At 44.5% G+C, this 18,293-nt stretch overlaps 1 protein-coding gene across 1 annotated transcript in view; it reads right to left on the minus strand.

The window, feature by feature from the left end:
* The window catches only part of KCP (kielin cysteine rich BMP regulator), a 694,272-nt gene that overhangs the window by 100,507 nt on the left and 575,472 nt on the right, over positions 1-18,293 (minus strand). Inside the window, exon 54 of the mRNA XM_086918865.1 lies at positions 1,363-1,535. Within this exon, the coding sequence (XP_086774991.1) occupies positions 1,363-1,535 (173 nt within the window). The remainder of the gene's footprint in view (positions 1-1,362; positions 1,536-18,293) is intronic.

Consider the following 18,293-nt stretch of genomic DNA (forward strand, 5'->3'; position numbering starts at 1 on the left):
TTGCAAATTACCATGAAGTTGTACTTCGTGGTAATTTGCGTGCCCTATTAGCGAATTCGCTATTTTTGATACTTTCATGCATTGCATTTAAGGAATCTCAATTTGAGATTCCTTAAATGCAAACAATCGCAATTTCGCGAATTCTCTATTTGCGATTTTTGCATTTGGGAAATGCAAAAATTGCACTCGCAAAGGGCCAGATTCTGAGAATCTGGCCCTTTTGCGAGCGCATTTCACTTGATGCATCTGGCCCAAAGGCCCCAGTCCAAAATGCAAAGAACATTTTCAGGCTTAGTAACTAAAAGAATTTTGGGGCAGCTCCACATCTTCAGATTGGTGACAGGCCTTCGGTTTAGAGAAGACATAAAGCTATTGAAGTACATCTTCTACTAATTTCTAGAATCTGAGTCATTAAAACATAGCTACATGAGCAGTAAGCATGCTTCCACTAAAGCAGTTAATGTATTGATGAAAACATGTTATATTAAAATTGAGTTCACATGATTCAAGCCCTAATAGAAGATTCCCCCTTCGCTCTTTGCAACATCTCAGCAGACAGCTTCAGCTGAGATACCAGTATTTAGTAACCATTGTTTTACACATATTTAGAGTTTTGCTTTGCCTCTTGATCGTGACTGGATGGATTTTCTGTCTATTTCTATTTTCTGTTCATGATTTGATGACTTTCCTTCTTCTTCTTGTGTTTGCCCTGACCCTGAAGCATTTAGGTTTTATCCAGCTTTTTGACTGGTAGTATTTATCCTTCCACTGCAGATATCAAAGGAACTATTTTTCTTTCTGCTTTTTTTCTATGGAATTTGAGCTTTAGTATTACAAGGGAGGGCATGTCATGCCTCCTCCTTCTCCCTCACTATCTCTATCTATCTCTTTCTCACACACTTTCTCTCTTTCCATGTTTTCCCTTCATTCACATCACCCTTCAGTCATCTTCGGGTTCCTCACCGTACTGTAGTCTTCCCATCCGTTGCGCTTTAATGGCAAAGCCAAAACTGGCAACCAACAAGCATTGGCAACCTAAGACTGACTGGCTTTGTCAGTGCTTCTTTTGTTTTGTTACTGATCTCGTTCCATGTCAAATGTGTAAATTGCCAATTAGCATGTGTATATGAGGAAATCAAATCTGTTCTCCAGCTTTGCAGTTTCAACCCAATTAACAATCATAGTTATCTGGGTGTTTTATCCTGTCAGCTGCATTGAAAGCATACTTAGCACTTTTTCCGATGTACAGTGTACAGACCCCGGTTATGGCGTCGTAAACTGAACAGGATTGCATTCTGAACAGTCAGAAGCCTGGGAAACAAACAAGTTACGGATCATCTTGTTCAGTCTTTCTTGGTTCACCTAAAATCTCCCCCCTCACAATCTTCAGCCAGGACGTAGGTGCAGGAGCCCTGGAAGTGGAACATCTTCCCATCAAAGGTGCGGTAATGTGGGTCTCCGAAGGCAATGCAGGTGGCAGGACGGGGAATACAATGTGGACAGCACATTCCAGGAATCAGGGCCGGTGTCTCGTCCTGTGATGGTTCAGAAATGGTAATAGATCAGCAGGCAGAAGAAGGAATTATTTATCATCTCAATTGCATGTGTGGTTTTAACAGACTCAGATAAATATTCACCCCACTGCCACTCTTCTCTGAATATACATTATATGTGTGTGTTTATATATGCACACACAGAAACACATATATGCATATATATGTTATTTATATATTGCGTGTATATATATATATATAATCACACATACATATAGATACATACACAGATTTATTCCTCAATTCTCTATATTTATTTGAAAAGTTTTACATAGCACGAACAAGACCCATGAGGGTATCAGAGCGCTTTACAATTGAGCGATAGAGAGGAGGTATATAGATCAGACAACAGAGTGATTGAAAGCAGGGCCGGCTTTAGCACTGGTGGTGCCCTGTGCGACAATGTTTGTTGGCGCCCCCCCAATGACCACCTCCGCCACGGATTCTCTCAATACCACCATTTGACAATGCCCCCCAAGTCTCTGTAACCACTTTCTATTAGATTCATTTAGTTTAATAGCGCCACTCATATATTTTAAGATGTAAGAACACTCCACATCACACATGCATTGCACAGAGACAATCATCCTTGTACAAATCAGTATGTAGGAAAGGTTACGTAAGACAGAGGCCTACAAAGGAGTAGGAATCACATGTAATCCTTACTGGTAGGCAGTATAGTTTGAGTCCTTGGACTGGAAAAGCACAAATTCAGAATTTAAAATGTAACACCATTGTTAGGGGGTTTCTTTAATATTAAGAATTGATTTCTCCCCAAATGATTCCCTTTTGCAAAATTAAGACAACGAAAGACTTGGCAAAAAATATATAGCTCTGTTATTTTCTTTGCAATTGCTCCGGTCTCCAGGAAGAACATTAATCACCAGAGTTGCCATATTTATTGATGTCTGGAATCTGCTGAGTCAATGTACCCGGCATCAGGTGCTTTTGAAAGATGAACATGGCGCCCCCACCCCAAATCAGCACCCGGTGCAGTGGCACCGATCGCACCGCCCTAGAGCCGGCCCTGATTCAAAGTACAGGCGCAGAGGCTGGCATAGCAAGCCATAATCATAAACAACCAAAGCATGTACTAGGGGTGAGAGACATGTGTCAGGGCAGACCTGGAGAATAGAGGAACAAGAATAAGGAAAATGGATTCCAAAAGTCACAGAGGAGGAAGCTAGGGGATCTAATAACAAAGTAAGTACGAAAAGTGCATAAAGAAGTAACTCTGAAAACCCAAATCAAATACAATCATTAACAGTCCGGTAATAAAGAAAGGAGAGGCAGAAAAGTCTTTGAGTGCTTGTCGGGCGTGGAGGTTCTAGGGCAGGAATGTGTTCATCAAAAGCGTTTTAACTTCCTTTTTGAAAGTTATCTTTGAGGGTTTCATCCTGATTTCAGGGTGCAGGGAGTTCTAAATTCTTTCAAAGATACCTGAGAAAGCTTGATCATAAGTTTTCTTTTTATGGAATTTATGCAGTTTCAGCAGTAGGGTGCTGCCACTTCTGGAGGGTCTGTAACCACCAGATAGTGAAACTTTTTGTGTGAGGTATAGAGGGGTGTTGGATTTTAGGGCTTTATGGGCATGTAAGCAATTTTTTGTTGTATCCTTGCTTCATATGTGAGCCAGTTTAGGGATTTCAGCTCCGATGTTATATGGTGGGATCTTTTTGAGCCAGTGATGAGTCTATCAGCAGAGTTAAGAGAGGCCCTTAGTGGAGCCATCTTCGATCTAGGGAGGGCACAAAGGGTTGCGCATCCATAGTCCTACTTAGAAATCACCAGAGATTGCACAGCAGATTTGAAGTTGTTGGGGGGTGGGGGGAGAAAGGGTTTTATTTTTCGTAGGACACTCATTTGGAAGTTCGCTCCCTTGGTGAGAGCAGTAATGTGCTTCTGCATTTACAGGCTCTTGTCTAGCATTATGCCCAGTGAGCTTGTGGAGTCAATGATGTGTGGTATGCAGTTAAGAGCTGTTAGCTGTTTCATCCATTCTTTGATGACAGATGACTGTTTAGGTGGGGCAATTAAAAGGAATTCCATTTTCAGACCGTTTAATTTGAGGAGAGGAGTTGGGGAGAGGAGTTGGCCTAACGGCTGGAGCGGTCAACCTTGAATCTGGGGAACCGGGTTCGAGTCTCAGCAATGACGCTGAACATCCTGTGATTCTGGGCAAATCACTTAATCGCCCCATGCCTAACAAAAATGTGTCCTCATGTAGCGCAACTGGTGCTATGTAAGGCACTCTGATACCCGATACCTTTGGGTCAAATTCGAGCTATATAAAACTCTGTAAAAAAAAAAGATGATTTTGCATCAGCCAGTTTTCAGCTTTCAATAGAGTGGTGTTGAGGGGCCTGATATTATCTTGGAAGGAGCCTTTTCAGTTAAAGGCTCCGTGAACAACTTAAAGAAAGTTGATGAGAGTGTAGACCCTTGAGGAGCCCCCAGATAATTAACCAAGGAGGGATTATATAGAGACTGATTGACCTTGAATCTTTGAGTACTATTGTGGAGAAAAGATGAGAACCAGTTGAGGATGGGCCCTGAGAGCCCCATCTAATGTTCCAGTAAGGTTGAGTAAGCAGTCATGTTTTACTGTATCGAAAGCTGGCGATAGGTCAAGGAGGATCAGAAGGCAGGAATTGTTCTGTTGCAGCATTTTGAGCGCATTGTTCACAATGTGGGTAAGAGCGGACTCTGTACTATGACCATGGCAGAAGCCGAATTGAAATTGGTCAAGTAGTTGGAATTGTGGTTACATAGCTGAATGTGGACACATTTCTCTATGAGCTTCGCCAGGGTTGGAATGTTGGAGATCGGGCAAAAGTTGTGTAGGTCAGTGTGGTCTGCCGTTGGTTTTTTAAGAATAGTGGTAACCTGTCCAGCCTTAAGACAGTCTGGGATAGAGCTTTGGAGCAGGGAGGCACTGACTATCTTGGCCCATAGTGGGAGTAAGGATAGTTTAATCTCATTGAAGAAATGTGATGGCAGAGTGTAAGAAAGTGGCTCTGTATATACTGGGCCAAAGTAAGGTACAGTGTGCACAGAGTCCACAGTCCCCAGAGGTATGGCAGAGGCTAAAGTTAGATATAACCTTACTCTCTAAAGTGGTAGCTTGGTCGAGCAGTAAGGCATTATCAGAGGACAGTGTAAAGCATTTGTTGTACCCACTCAGTCAGCAAATGGTCTCAAACACTCAAGAACTGAGCTCTAGGCCAATTGTTTTATATATAAAAATATATAGTTGTTTATTTTATAACCACAAGTAGGTATCATAAATACTTTCTCAGAATGAGATGTTGCAATTGAATACTTTCAAAAAGCAGTTGGCTTTTAAATGCAATAGTTACAGTTGTTGCAATATGCAACACAAGTTAAACACAAAATGACATTGAGCTCAATGGGAAGTTTTAAGTAAATGCAATAAAATCACTTTACGGAGGTTTTTCTTACTCAGGGCTGGATCCTGGATTCAGCCCTGGTACATTTCTTGTAAACAGGTGAAAGAAATTGTTTTTGTTACACAGGCGATTTTTAAGGAATATTTGTAAGTTCTGAAAATTGCCACTTAAAAGAAATTCTGGCAAAAATCAGGCAATGTATTCCTATGGGGGAAAATTGGGTTAACAGTAAATCACGGTTATAATTACTTTTCAGGTTCAGCGCTGGGCTCAAAGATACAGCACTGTGATCTCTACTAATAGCAGGTGAGTAATTTCGTTTTTGTTGTTTGGACGATTTTTAAGGAATATTTCAGAGTTGCAAAATTCGACAGAAGAATTTCCAAGTGAAAATAAGCCAATGTTACCCTATAGAGAAAATCAAGTTATCGGTCTTTGGGTAAGTACTCGACTGGTAGAGTTAAGGTTCTGGGGTAAGACTCAGGGGTCTCCCAGGGTCAGGTAAGTACAGTTGTTACACCCTCAGCGGCATAAGGGCAGCCGGGTGCAGAGAGAGTAGGCTCAATGTTACCCTATGGAGGATTGGGGGCGTTCGGTTTGTGGCTGCTAGCAGGCAGACCACCCGGCTGTGGGAGCTGAGCTCCTGGTCACTTAGACTCAACAAGTGGAGAAGTAGAGTAGGATAGGTGCTGCACTCCCAGTGGCACTTGGGCGGCTGGGTGTCGGGTGCTTTTGGGTCTTCGGGTGCCCAATGTTATTCAATGGGAAAGCTGGAAGTTGAACAAAGGCTGCAGGCTCGGGGACGGAGATTCTTCAGGTGCGACCACCACTTAGAGAGGTAAGTTGGGATCTTGAAGGATAGTTAGACACCCAGGAGTTGGGCACAGGGGGCCGTTGGGCGCCGGGTGCAGGGGTGTCTTGTGACATCGAGGAATCTTACCCTCAGCTGGTCGCGGTTGGAGAGGTCCCTTGGTGTGAGGCTGCAAGCGTCATCAGGAGCGTTGAGGAGGGTCCTTGGGCACTGAATTTCAGGTCACAATCGCCGGGGGGACGTCCTCGTGATCTTTGTTCTCTCAGGCACAGGCTGGGCTCGGCGGTTGCAGTGTGTGCTGGATTTACGGTTCCTGGCTGGCACCAAGGGTGTTGCTTGTTTGAGCAGAACCACTGCTCGTGGGAGTCCCAGTCTTTAGATGAGCAAGGCAGGCAGGTCCTCTGGGGTTTTCAAGGTTGCTGTCTGCTGGAGATGCCGGGGTTTAGCAGGAGCAGGTTCAAGGATCAAAAGGCCAGTAGGGCTGGGGCCAAGTCAGTTGGTGTCGTCCTTTTGTTAGCAGCTGCATGGCAGGTTTTCTTTCTTGTTCTTCTTCTTGTTTCAAAATCAGGATCTGAGGAAGAAAGGTTCAGGGTGCCCCTAAATACTACATTTAGGGGTGTTGCAGGTAGGGTGAGTACACCGCCTATCCTGCTCCTCTCCTGTGGGAGGGGGGAAGGTGCCTATCTCTGATTGGGTGGGGCTCCCCATTCTCAAAATGGCGACAGCCCAGAGACGTGCTTTACCTTGCCTCCCCCACCTAAGGGGTGGGGTTGGTAGAGGCTGGCACACCCCCTATCCTTCCTTTTTTTTCCCTGCCTGTCTTACCGCCAGAGTGGCGGTCAGAAATGGTGAGGCCAGTTGCTGAGTACAGCAAGTGGCCTGGAGAAACTCACCAAGGTGACATGCCTTTGAAGCTCCCCCTGCCCCTCCTGGGGGAGCAGACCTAGCGGGAAACAACCGTTACAACGCAACTATTACAACGGACTACTTTTACAACGCAACTACTACAACGCAGGATCCTTTACAACGAATGCCTTTACATCGCATGACATTACATCGCAGATGCTATTACTGCGGTGTAAAAATTGCGCTGTAATGGTATGCGTTGTTAAAGTATGCGTTGTAACGTCATACATCCGACCTAGCACCTCGTCCCAGGATGTGCATTGGTGCAGGCCTGTAGTGCGGATGGCTCTTCACCCAGGGGTCCAGCAACATGTTTGCTGTGTGGCAGCCTAGGCAGCCTCTCAGTCCGGATGCCGGTTGTAGGTTAGGTTCAGGGGGCAACTCTAAGTTGCATTTTACATTAAATCCCACACTGGCATCAGTGTGGGTTTAATGTGCTGAGAAGTTTGATACCAACCTGCTCAGTCTTCAGTGTAGCCATTATGGTGATATGGCATTCGTAATGACAACCTCCCAGCACCATACAGTTTTAATGGCATCACTGCACTTACAGTGCCCAGGAATGGCCCTGGGTACTGTAGGAGCACAGGACTCATACACATGTGCCTGCACCACTGGCATAGTGCACCCAGCTAGAGGGGTGACTGAGGTACGCCAGGGCAGTGTGTTTGTGGGCATGGCACAAAGGGATGTGTGCCATGCCGACTCTCTGTTTAGTTCTGCACCAAGATACTCGGCCTGCAAAGGCAGTCTGTGTGTGTCAGGGTACAGGGCCTCTAAGGGTGGCACAATAAGTGCTGAAGCCCTTAGGGGCCTTCTCCGGTCATAGTGTCCTGGGTACCTAGGGTACCATTTACTAGGGGCTTACCTGTGGCCAGATATGCCAATTGGGTTTAGGTTTCAATACAGTTTTAGGGAAGGAACACAGGCCCTGAATACCTGATTGGCCGGGACCCAGGGCACACCAAGGAAAAGTGTATCAGTTATCAGGCAAAAAGTGAGGGGGTTACTGCAAAAGAAACCCACTTTCCTACACAGAGGGGCTCTGAAGTGGTTGAATGGTCTCAATGCTGTGAGAGTTATTAGAATAGTGTTATCATCCAAGATTTTGAAAAAGCTCCAAGAGGCATTGTTCTTGGGGGTATTATCTGGCACGAGTGGAGGCGCAAAAGACTGGGGAGGTTGGGGGCTGATAGGTAGTAAGATCTGCAGGAGCTCCATTGCAGTATGCAGATCATATTCCATTTTTGTTGTCTTTTCAATGAAGAAAGTGGAAAAATCTTCGCAGTTCGGCAGTAGGCATGGTCCCATCGGGGGAAGATTGAGTTTGCTATTAGATTGAAGCTTAACAATTTCTAACATTATTTTTGGTCGATTTTCAGCTTGCTCAAGTTGGTTTATGAAATAGTTAGCTTTACAGATTCTTATGCGTTTCTTATAGATGTTCCTTTTGATCTCAGATGTTTGAGATGATCAAGGGACGGCGAGGATCTCCACAATCTTTTCAGATTCTCTCAGGTTTCTTCTTTCAGCATTTAGACTACCATTATACCAGGGTTTAGAGACTTTGGAAGGTATTCTTTGTAACTGTAAAGGAGCGACTGTGTCTAGAATGCTTGTCATAGATTGGTTGGAGTTTGCTTAGGGCAGTCACATATTTGGGTGAGATTGGAGTCTATAAGGAATGTTGTGAGGCTATTTACAGATCGGTCATTCATATAATTCCATTGGAAGTTAAAATCTCCAAGGATGATCTGTGTGGCGTGATGATGGGCTTTAGTTAAGATAATTTCCATAATCTGTTTGATGAAGGATAGGTTGTCTCGCAGGGTATGGTAAAGCAAGTGGAGTTTGTAGACTTGCCTGTTGTTACAAGCAACCTCAATGCATAGGTATTCACATGATGGGAGAGCAGTGGAATGAACTTGTTTGACTACAAGATTGTTGCGGTATATCTAGGCGATACCTCCCCCTTGCCCACCAGGTCTGTCTAACCTAATAATGTCATAGCTAGGAGAGACTAGTAGGTCAAGGGTAGGAGCAGAGGAGTCATTTAGCCAGGTTTCGGTCACCATTAAGAGATCCGTATCGTGAATGAGGATGAGGATGAGGGCAGCAATATCTGCTGCATATCTTACTGCAGATCTGCAGTTGAGAAGCATGCATTTAAGCTTCAAATTGGTGTCGGCTTGAGTCGTGTGTGAGGTTGTGACTAGTGTGAGGTTGTTCTTGTTTAAGGCTATGGGATTAGCTCTGTGTTCTCTGTGCCGGTCGATTGAATTGTCTAGATTTTACACTTATTGTGTGTATTGTCGGCATACGTTGGGTCATAAGAGAGTTGGAGCGAGAGAATATCCTTGTCAGCGGTGGATCATTTAGTCTAATGGATCAAGTGGGGTCATCGGGGAAGGGTGAATTTTTCCATTTGGAGTGAGGGGAGATCATGGTTGGTGAGAGCATTGTGAATGGTTAACGTGATGGAGGCCCGGTGCAGTAGTTAGGGGGATAGTAGTTATTTTGATTGTTTGTTTTTCTGAGAATTGCTTAGTTGCCTGTTTTTCACCAGTTCAGAGGTGAGGAGTGAAATTCTGTATGATCTTGTCCAACTTGGGTCCAAGTGAGGTGTAGGTGCTGGGATTCGAGACTTGAGGCCAGTGGTTGCGTGGGTAGGAGGGGTTCAGGAAGATATTGCTGGAAAATGTTGACCAGGGAAAGCCATTCAAGGAGAGGTAAGGTTATGAGTGGAGCAAGTTTTTGCGGGCAATGATGTAGGGCGCAGCAATGGCTACATGAGAGCTGTGGAGTGAGAGGCTTCTCCATTTGGGTGAGACTCCAATCTCACCCAAATATGTGACTGCCCTAAGCAAACTCCAACCAATCTATGACAAGCATTCTAGACACAGTCGCTCCTTTACAGTTACAAAGAATACCTTCCAAAGTCTCCAAACCCTGGTATAATGGTAGTCTAAATGCTGGAAGAAGAAACCTGAGAGAATCTGAAAAGATTGTGGAGATCCTCGCCGTCCCTTGATCATCTCAAACATCTGAGATCAAAAGGAACATCTATAAGAAACGCATAAGAATCTGTAAAGCTAACTATTTCATAAACCAACTTGAGCAAGCTGAAAATCGACCAAAAAAAATGTTAGAAATTGTTAAGCTTCAATCTAATAGCAAACTCAATCTTCCCCTGATGGGATCATGCCTACTGCCGAACTGCGAAGATTTTTCCACTTTCTTCATTGAAAAGACAACAAATATGGAATATGATTTGCATACTGCAATGGAGGTCCTGCAGATCTTACTACCTATCAGCCCCCAACCTCCCCAGTCTTTTGCGCCTCCACTCGTGCCAGTTAATACCCCCAAGAACAATGCCTCTTGGAGCTTTTTAAAATTTTTGGATGATAACACTATTCTAATAACTCTCACGGCATTGAGACCATTCAACCACTTCAGAGCCCACGATGCACTTTGTTATGTTTTGTGAGTTCTTCTCTGTACATAGGAAAAAACACCTGTTACCTGTCTTAAGGGAAGCTGGTTTCCTACAGGTGAGACCAGCCATGCTTTATTTAAAATCCCTGGGAAACATACGCATTACATTTGCCATGGCAAATTTCCTAGTGGCAGCGTCCAGAACAAGAAAACATATGAAATTGTCAAACCAGCACGCATAACCTTTTTAATTGCTTTTTATAACCATCATGTCACATTAACTCGATTGCAAAGAAACTGTTTAATAGCTTTTTAATTGGAAATAACTTTGTTTTTATGTTCTTTGTATGATTTTAATTGAATCGAATAAAGTTAACTTGACTGACTGAGTGAGAGGCTTCTGATTATTAGCCGGAATTGGAAGTTCAGTATCCGGCCATGTCAATGATACTGTTGTCAAGGGTGTAGAAGGGGTAATTGTGTGATTATCGAAGGTGTGTAACTCAGTGCTGGCTACTCTGGGAGGGGCAGATTTCGTGTTAGTCACAAGTTTTTTATAGTGGGAAAAAAAATCTTTGAACATTTTGAGGTTGTGTACAGAGGATTGGATAAGGATAATTGAACTATTGTAAAGGGAGATGGTTGATTCAAATTTGTAAATAGGTGAGGGGACAACCGTGATTCTTAGAACACAGTGATAATGAGCAATGAATATAGTGCTTTTTATGCAGGAGAAAGGATCAGAGATAAAGGTTTCTGGGTAGGATTTGAGGAGTCTGTGTTTAGAGTTTTTAGATGTGTTCTTTGACAAGTTGGGAGGATAAGTGATTTTATAAGCATTGTGGTCTGAGAGCTCCAATGCAGTCAGTATGGCTATTGATGATTAAGGATTCATGTTGAACTAGATGTAGCTGGGGGAAGGTGGAAATATAATGTGTCACTGCTACATTAATAATGAGTGAAATGTCCTCTAGATTCCGTGTCACCTGCACGATGGAGCGCAAGTTAATAGTTCAGGAATGTTGTGTATACATATATATGTTATTTATATCTTATGTTTATATATATATATGTATATATATATATATATATATATATATATATATATATATATATATATATATATATACATATACTCGCAGCCTGCCCGACGTTTTCCGGGTATGAATTGCTTCCGGCCAGTAGTATTTTGTTTTGTAGGATTTCGGTTTGATAGCATTTCTTATCTGTGACAGGCCTGTGAAACGCTCTGATTCACAGTGCACTGCTGATGCACTTAAGAGTGCGCTTTCAGTAGTGTGTGAACTCCAGTTTCCCTACTTTATTTTTCCTTGCAATATTATATAGCGTGAACTCGACAACATGGCATGAGCACAATTTATATTACAGAAGAACACATTCATTCGTGGTAGGCACAGGGAGACAAAGCGATTTGCCTGGAATCACAGGATGTTGAGCTGATGCCGAGATTTGAACGTATGGCCCTTAGTTCTTTAAAGTGCAGTCATGGAAGTAGTCCCTTTTTCCTTTCTTACAACACCTAGAATGCCTAAGACTGCTAAAAACATCCTTTCCAGGTTGCCCTTTTCTTCTCCATACATTATTGACCAGGTCATAACAACATTTGTTGATATGTAGAAAAACTATGGAAAACCTCATATGTATTAATGTACATTACTACAAAAAGTATCTCTTTTAACAGTATTCTGTTACAAACGAGTAAAACATTTTTGTTGTTTCCCAGCGTATTTTTGAATCCATATCAACTTTGATATCAATGTAAAGTACACTGCACAATATGGCTCTGGTCAATAATCCCCCTTTTCCAATTATCTCAAAGTAATAGAGATTTCTAATGGGAATCTAGCAATTTGACAGATATTCACAAGGCAGACAAATCTCATTTCCATATCCTACTGGATCCAATCGTATTAATTTCATCATACACCAGTTAGCTCCTCTATTTCCTAAAATCATGTGCTAAAGAAACCATTCTATTACTTGACAGCTATAGCCTGTTATCGTAGCACGTAGTTTATTTACCTGACCTTTACACAGCATCACGTCTGTCTTAGTAGATGTTCATTAACTCATAATGAACAAGTTACTTACCTTCGGTAACGATATATCTGTAAGAAACATTAGTTAGTATTAGATTCCTTACCTTAGAATATCCCCAGGCGTCAGTCTGGATCCGGAAACTTTTGCGTAGCAGTACCCCTGTGCGTCGGTAGGCGTCGTCTGCAGGCGTCCCCTGCGGCTCCGCGTCCGTCGTTGGCGTCGTGCGCCGTGATGACGTCGCTGGAGTATATAGACGCCACCTCCGCGCGCTGACGTCAGTTCTTTGCACACAGCTTTTCCGCGCCAGAACACGCAGAGCCATGTGAGAACCAACACTGGTGCCATTTGAAACTAGGGCCCTGAAAGGGATGTCCTTAACCCTAGGTATCAGTTCGCAGAACTGGGAGGATGGGTGGGTCGGTAAGGAATCTAATACTAACTAATGTTTCTTACAGATATATCATTACCGAAGGTAAGTAACTTGTTCATCTGAAAGAAACACGTTAGTATTAGATTCCTTACCTTAGAATAGATACCCCAGCCATACCAACCCCGGTGGTGGGTCTGCGAACCAATACATTCCTACACCAGAAAGTCCTGGAGGACAGAACGGCCAAAGAAGCCATCCCTCCGGACTTGACTATCCAGGCAGTAGTGCCTCGCAAAAGTGTGCAGCGAGGCCCACGTAGCCGCCGAGCAAATGTCCTGCAAAGAGACTCCCCGGCCCAAGGCAGTAGTAGCCGCTGTGGCCCGAGAGGATTGGGCCCTCAGCCCAACAGGAGGCTCCTTCTGAGCCAAAGAGTAGCACGCATTGACCCACCGAGAGATGGTCCGTTTATGTACCGCCCGTCCCTTCTTCGCACCCACGTAGCCAACAAACAGTTGGTCATCCACCCGGAACTGGCGTGTGCGATCCATATAAAATGAAAGCGCACGTTTTGGGTCCAGACGATGGAGCCGCTCTTCCTCCTTTGAAGGATGCGGAGGCGGGAAGAAGGAGGGGAGGGTGATGGACTGCCCGATGTGAAAAGCAGAAACTACTTTGGGCAGGAAAGAAGGTCTAGTCCTCAGAACCACCTTGTCTGGATGAATGGACAAGAAAGGAGGTTTGACAGAAAGAGCCTGGAGCTCACTCACTCTCCTGGCAGGGTACACAGACAAAATATCGATTTTTTAATATCGATAAGCAAAAATATCGAAGTTTTAATATCGATATACAAAAATATCGAAGGTAAGTAATATCGACAGTCTAAATATCGATATTGGTATGATATCAGTAATATCGAAGTTGTAAATATCGATGTTAATAATATCGAAATTAATAACTTTGATGTTACTAATATCTATTTTTAAATAAATTTAGTGTATATTATATTGTATTAATTATGTTTTATTATTTTTTTTAATGTTATTTTATTAAATATTGTGTTTTACTACTGTAGCGGGTTGTGGGTTTATAGGGGAATAGGGTGGGAAGTAATTTAATTATGTTAAATTAATTATTAATTATTAGGAATTATTAATTAATTAATTGAGAATTAATTTTAAATTATTTTTAATTAATTTATTAAGTGATAAATATGTTCTGTAGCGGGTTATGGGTTTATAGGGGAATAGGGTGGGAAGTAATTTCATAATAATTAATTAATTGATATATGTTTGTATATATTTTAATTAATAATTAATTGGTAATTAATTTCTATTAATTACTTAATTAATTAATATCATTTTTTTCATATTTATAATGATTCATTAGTTGGTAATTAATTATTATTAATTATTTGATAAATTAATTACAGTAATTTTTATATATAATTTATTGTTATTCTTAATTAATTAATTGTGCAAAATAATATTAATATTTAAATTAGATTAATTACAGCAAATGTGCTAATATATTTACTTTATTGTTATTGTTAATTAATAATTAATTGGTAATTAATTAATATTAATTAATTTTGGGTACAGGGGTATTTTTAGGGTTCAGGGTCAGTTTTCAGTTCATGGGTACAGGGGTATTTTTAGGGTTCAGGGTCAGTTTTCAGTTCATGGGTAAAGGGGTATTTTTAGGGTTCAGGGTCAGTTTTCAGTTCATGGGTACAGGGGTATTTTTAGGGTTCAGGGTCAGTTTTCAGTTCATGGGTAAAGGGGTATTTTTAGGGTTCAGGGTCAGTTTTCAGTTCATGGGTACAGGGGTATTTTTAGGGTTCAGGGTCAGTTTTCAGTTCATGGGTACAGGGGTATTTTTAGGGTTCAGGGTCAGTTTTCAGTTCATGGGTAAAGGGGTATTTTTAGGGTTCAGGGTCAGTTTTCAGTTCATGGGTACAGGGGTATTTTTAGGGTTCAGGGTCAGTTTTCAGTTCATGGGTACAGGGGTATTTTTAGGGTTCAGGGTCAGTTTTCAGTTCATGGGTACAGGGGTATTTTTAGGGTTCAGGGTCAGTTTTCAGTTCATGGGTAAAGGGGTATTTTTAGGGTTCAGGGTCAGTTTTCAGTTCATGGGTACAGGGGTATTTTTAGGGTTCAGGGTCAGTTTTCAGTTTTTGGGTAAAGGGGTATTTTTTGGGTTCAGGGTCAGTTTTCAGTTCATGGGTAAAGGGGTATTTTTAGGGTTCAGGGTCAGTTTTCAGTTCATGGGTAAAGGGGTATTTTTAGGGTTCAGGGTCAGTTTTCAGTTTTTGGGCAAAGGGGTATTTTTAGGGTTCTGGGTCAGTTTTGGGTTTTTGGGGTACAGTCGTACAGGGTAAAAATTAAATAAATTTAAATTTAATCAATTAAATGAAATTACAAAATATAAAATTACATTACATTATTAAGTTTTTAATTTATTTTAAATGTATATGTATTAGTTTTAATTTTTTAATTATGTTTTAATATTTTTATTTAATATTTGTAACATTACATGTATTTTATAATTATTTTAACATCATTATTAATACATTTTAAAAAACGATATTTTTTTTTTCGATATTTTTGTATTACGATATTATTTTTCCGATATTTTTGTACTTACCTTGTTAGGGATAGGATTCCGATATTTTTGACTTCGATATTTTTGTCCCGATATTTTTGTATGTCGATATTTTTAATTTCGATATTTAGTCAGACATTCCCTGGCAGAGGTGATGGCAACCAGGAAGGCCGTCTTTAAAGTCAGGAGACGGAGAGGACAGGAATGAAGTGGCTCAAAGGGAGCACACATCAAGAAGGTTAGAACCACGTTCAAGTCCCACTGAGGCATCACAAACGGAACAGGTGGATACATGTGTGTGATGCCCTTCAAGAATCTCGTTACAATGGGGGACTTGAACAAAGAAGGTTGATCAGGCAGCCTCAGAAAGGCCGAAAGGGCAGAAAGGTAGCCCTTGATAGTGCCCAGAGCAGAGCCCTGCTGGGCAAGAGAAAGAAGGAAGAGAAGAACCTCAGAAAGAGGGGCAGAGAGAGGATCCACAGCCTTTGCTGTGCACCATGCCACAAACTTGTTCCACCGACAGGCGTATACCGATTTCGTGGAGGAACGCCTGGCTGCCAGAATCACATCACAAACTTCAGGAGGCAAGTCAAATGGCATCAACTGTCGCCGCTCAATCTCCACGCATGGAGGTGGAGGCTGGACAGGTTCGGGTGGAGGACCGTCCCCTGTTGCTGCGACAGAAGGTCCTCCTGAAGGGGCAGGCGGATCGGGGGACCGACTGACACGCTGAGTAGCTCGGGATACCAGTACCTTCGAGCCCAGTCCGGAGCCACAAGGATGACTTGGGCCCGGTCGCGCCTGATCTTCTTCAGCACTCTGGGCAGAAGTGGTATAGGCGGAAAGGCGTATAACAGACCGCAACTCCACTCGCGCCGAAAGGCGTCGCCGTGCGAGTGCCGTCTTGGAAACTCCAACGCGCAGAACTGATGACATTGCGCGTTCTCTTCTGTGGCGAATAGATCTAACCAAGGCTCTCCCCATTGCCGAAAGAGGCCTTGCGCCACGTCCGAGTTCAGACGCCATTAATGATCCATCGAGCACCGACGGCTGAGTTCGTCCGCCCTGGCGTTCAGAGAACCTGCCAGGTGTTGAACCGTCAGAGTCACGCCCTGACGTTCCAGCCATTGCCAGAGGTGCAGAGCCTCCTGGCAAAGGGTCCACGACCCCACCCCGCCCTGTTTGTTGCAGTACAACATGGCGGTGGTGTTGTCCGTGAACACCTGCACTACACACCCGTTGACAAAGGGGAGGAACGCTTTCAGTGCCAAACGAATCGCCCGCAGCTCCAGCAGGTTTATATGGAGCCGGGACTCCGCCGGAGACCAGATGCCTCTGATCTCTGCCTCTCCCAGGTGGCCTCCCCAGCCCTGGAGGGACGCATCCGTCACAACAACGTGCTCCGGTTGGGGAAGGGAGAGGGATCTGCCTCTGACCCAATCGGGGTCCGTTAGCCACCACTGCAGTTGTCTTGCAGTGCCCTCTGAGATCAAGACATGGTCGGACAGGTTGCCCTGATGCTGGGCCCACTGAAACTTCAGGTCCCACTGCAGAGCCCGCATCCGCCACCGGGCGTGATGCACCAGAAGGATGCAGGAAGCCATCAGCCCCAGCAGCCGCAGCGTCAACCTGACCGAAACCCGGGATAACGGCTGAAAGATGGGAATCAAAGCCTGTATATCCTGGACTCGCCGTTCCGGAGGATAGACCCGAAACTGCGCCGAGTCGAGAACCACTCCGATGAAAAGGAGCTTTTGAGAGGGACACAGGTGTGATTTCGGCACATTGATGGAGAACCCCAGCACGTGCAGGAGGTCTGCCGTCATCTGAAGGTGGCTGACGACTGTCTGGGCCGAGCCCGCCTTCAACAACCAGTCGTCTAGATAGGGGGAGACTGAAACCCCCAATCTGCGCAGATGAGCTGCGACCACCGCCATCACCTTGGTGAACACCCGTGGGGCGCTTGTAAGGCCGAAGGTGAGCACGATAAACTGAAAATGCTCCAGGCCTACTGTGAACCGCAGGTAACGCCGGTGGGCCGACAGGACGGGGATGTGAAAATACGCATCCTGCCAGTCCAACGCTACCATCCAGTCTTGTGGGTCTAGAGCAGCCAAGACCTGAGCCAAAGTCAACATCTTGAACTTCTCCTTCCGGAGGAAGCCGTTGACGTTCCTTAGATCCAAGATAGGACGTAGGTGCCTTTGTCCTTCTTGGATACCAGAAAGTAGTGGGAATAGCAACCACGTCCTACTTCTGGCCCAGGAACGCGCTCGATGGCCCCCTTGGCCAAGAGGGCCGTAACTTCCTCCTTCAGAAGTGCCAAGTGGTCCCCCGACACATGGTGGTTCTGCGGTGGCATGGCTGGAGGAGTTGTCTTGAAGGGGAGGGAGTAGCCCCTTCGGACGAGCTGCAGCACCCACCTGTCCGATGTTATTGTGCGCCAGTGGGAGAGGTGATGGCGAACCCTGCCTCCCACCGGTGTCACATGGGCCTGAAAGCTCGGACTAGGAGGATTTAGTGGCAGATGCTGCGGGGGGAGGTGTGGGCTGACCTCGCTGCTGTCCCCGACCGCCACCACGGCGGTTTCCACGGCCGCCACCGCGTTGATAATTCTGTTGCGGCGCGTGGCTGGCAGCACGTGTGGGACCGCTCCTTCCTTGGCCACGAAAGGAGCGAAACGAACCCGTTTGCTGGCGCTGGGTCGAGAGACCTAAGGACTTGGCCGTGACCCTGGAGTCCTTGAAGCGTTCCAGCGCGTGGTCCGCTTTGTCGCCAAACAGGCGACTGCCATCAAACGGCATGTCCATCAATGCATTCTGGACATCAGCCGAGAAGTTGGCGGATATCAGCCAGGCGTGGCGATGAATCGGCACCGTCGTGGACATCGCTCTGCCCAGCGAGTCGGTCGTATCAAGACCACACCTGATAGAATATCTTGCTGCGTCTCGGCCTTCAATCATAGCCTTGCCGAGCTTAGCCCGTACCTCCGGGGGGCATTCAGGCAGCAGGTCCGCGACCGTGTCCCACAGAGAGTGGGTGTAACGGCCCAAGAGGCACGCGGTGTTGCAAGACCGCAGACCCAGACTCAGGGACGAAAAGACCTTTTTGCCATACTGGTCGTACCTCTTTGATTCCCTGTC

The sequence above is a fragment of the Lissotriton vulgaris genome, chromosome 1_1, assembly GCF_964263255.1.
Source record: "Lissotriton vulgaris chromosome 1_1, aLisVul1.2, whole genome shotgun sequence".
NCBI classification, from domain to species: domain Eukaryota; kingdom Metazoa; phylum Chordata; class Amphibia; order Caudata; family Salamandridae; genus Lissotriton; species Lissotriton vulgaris.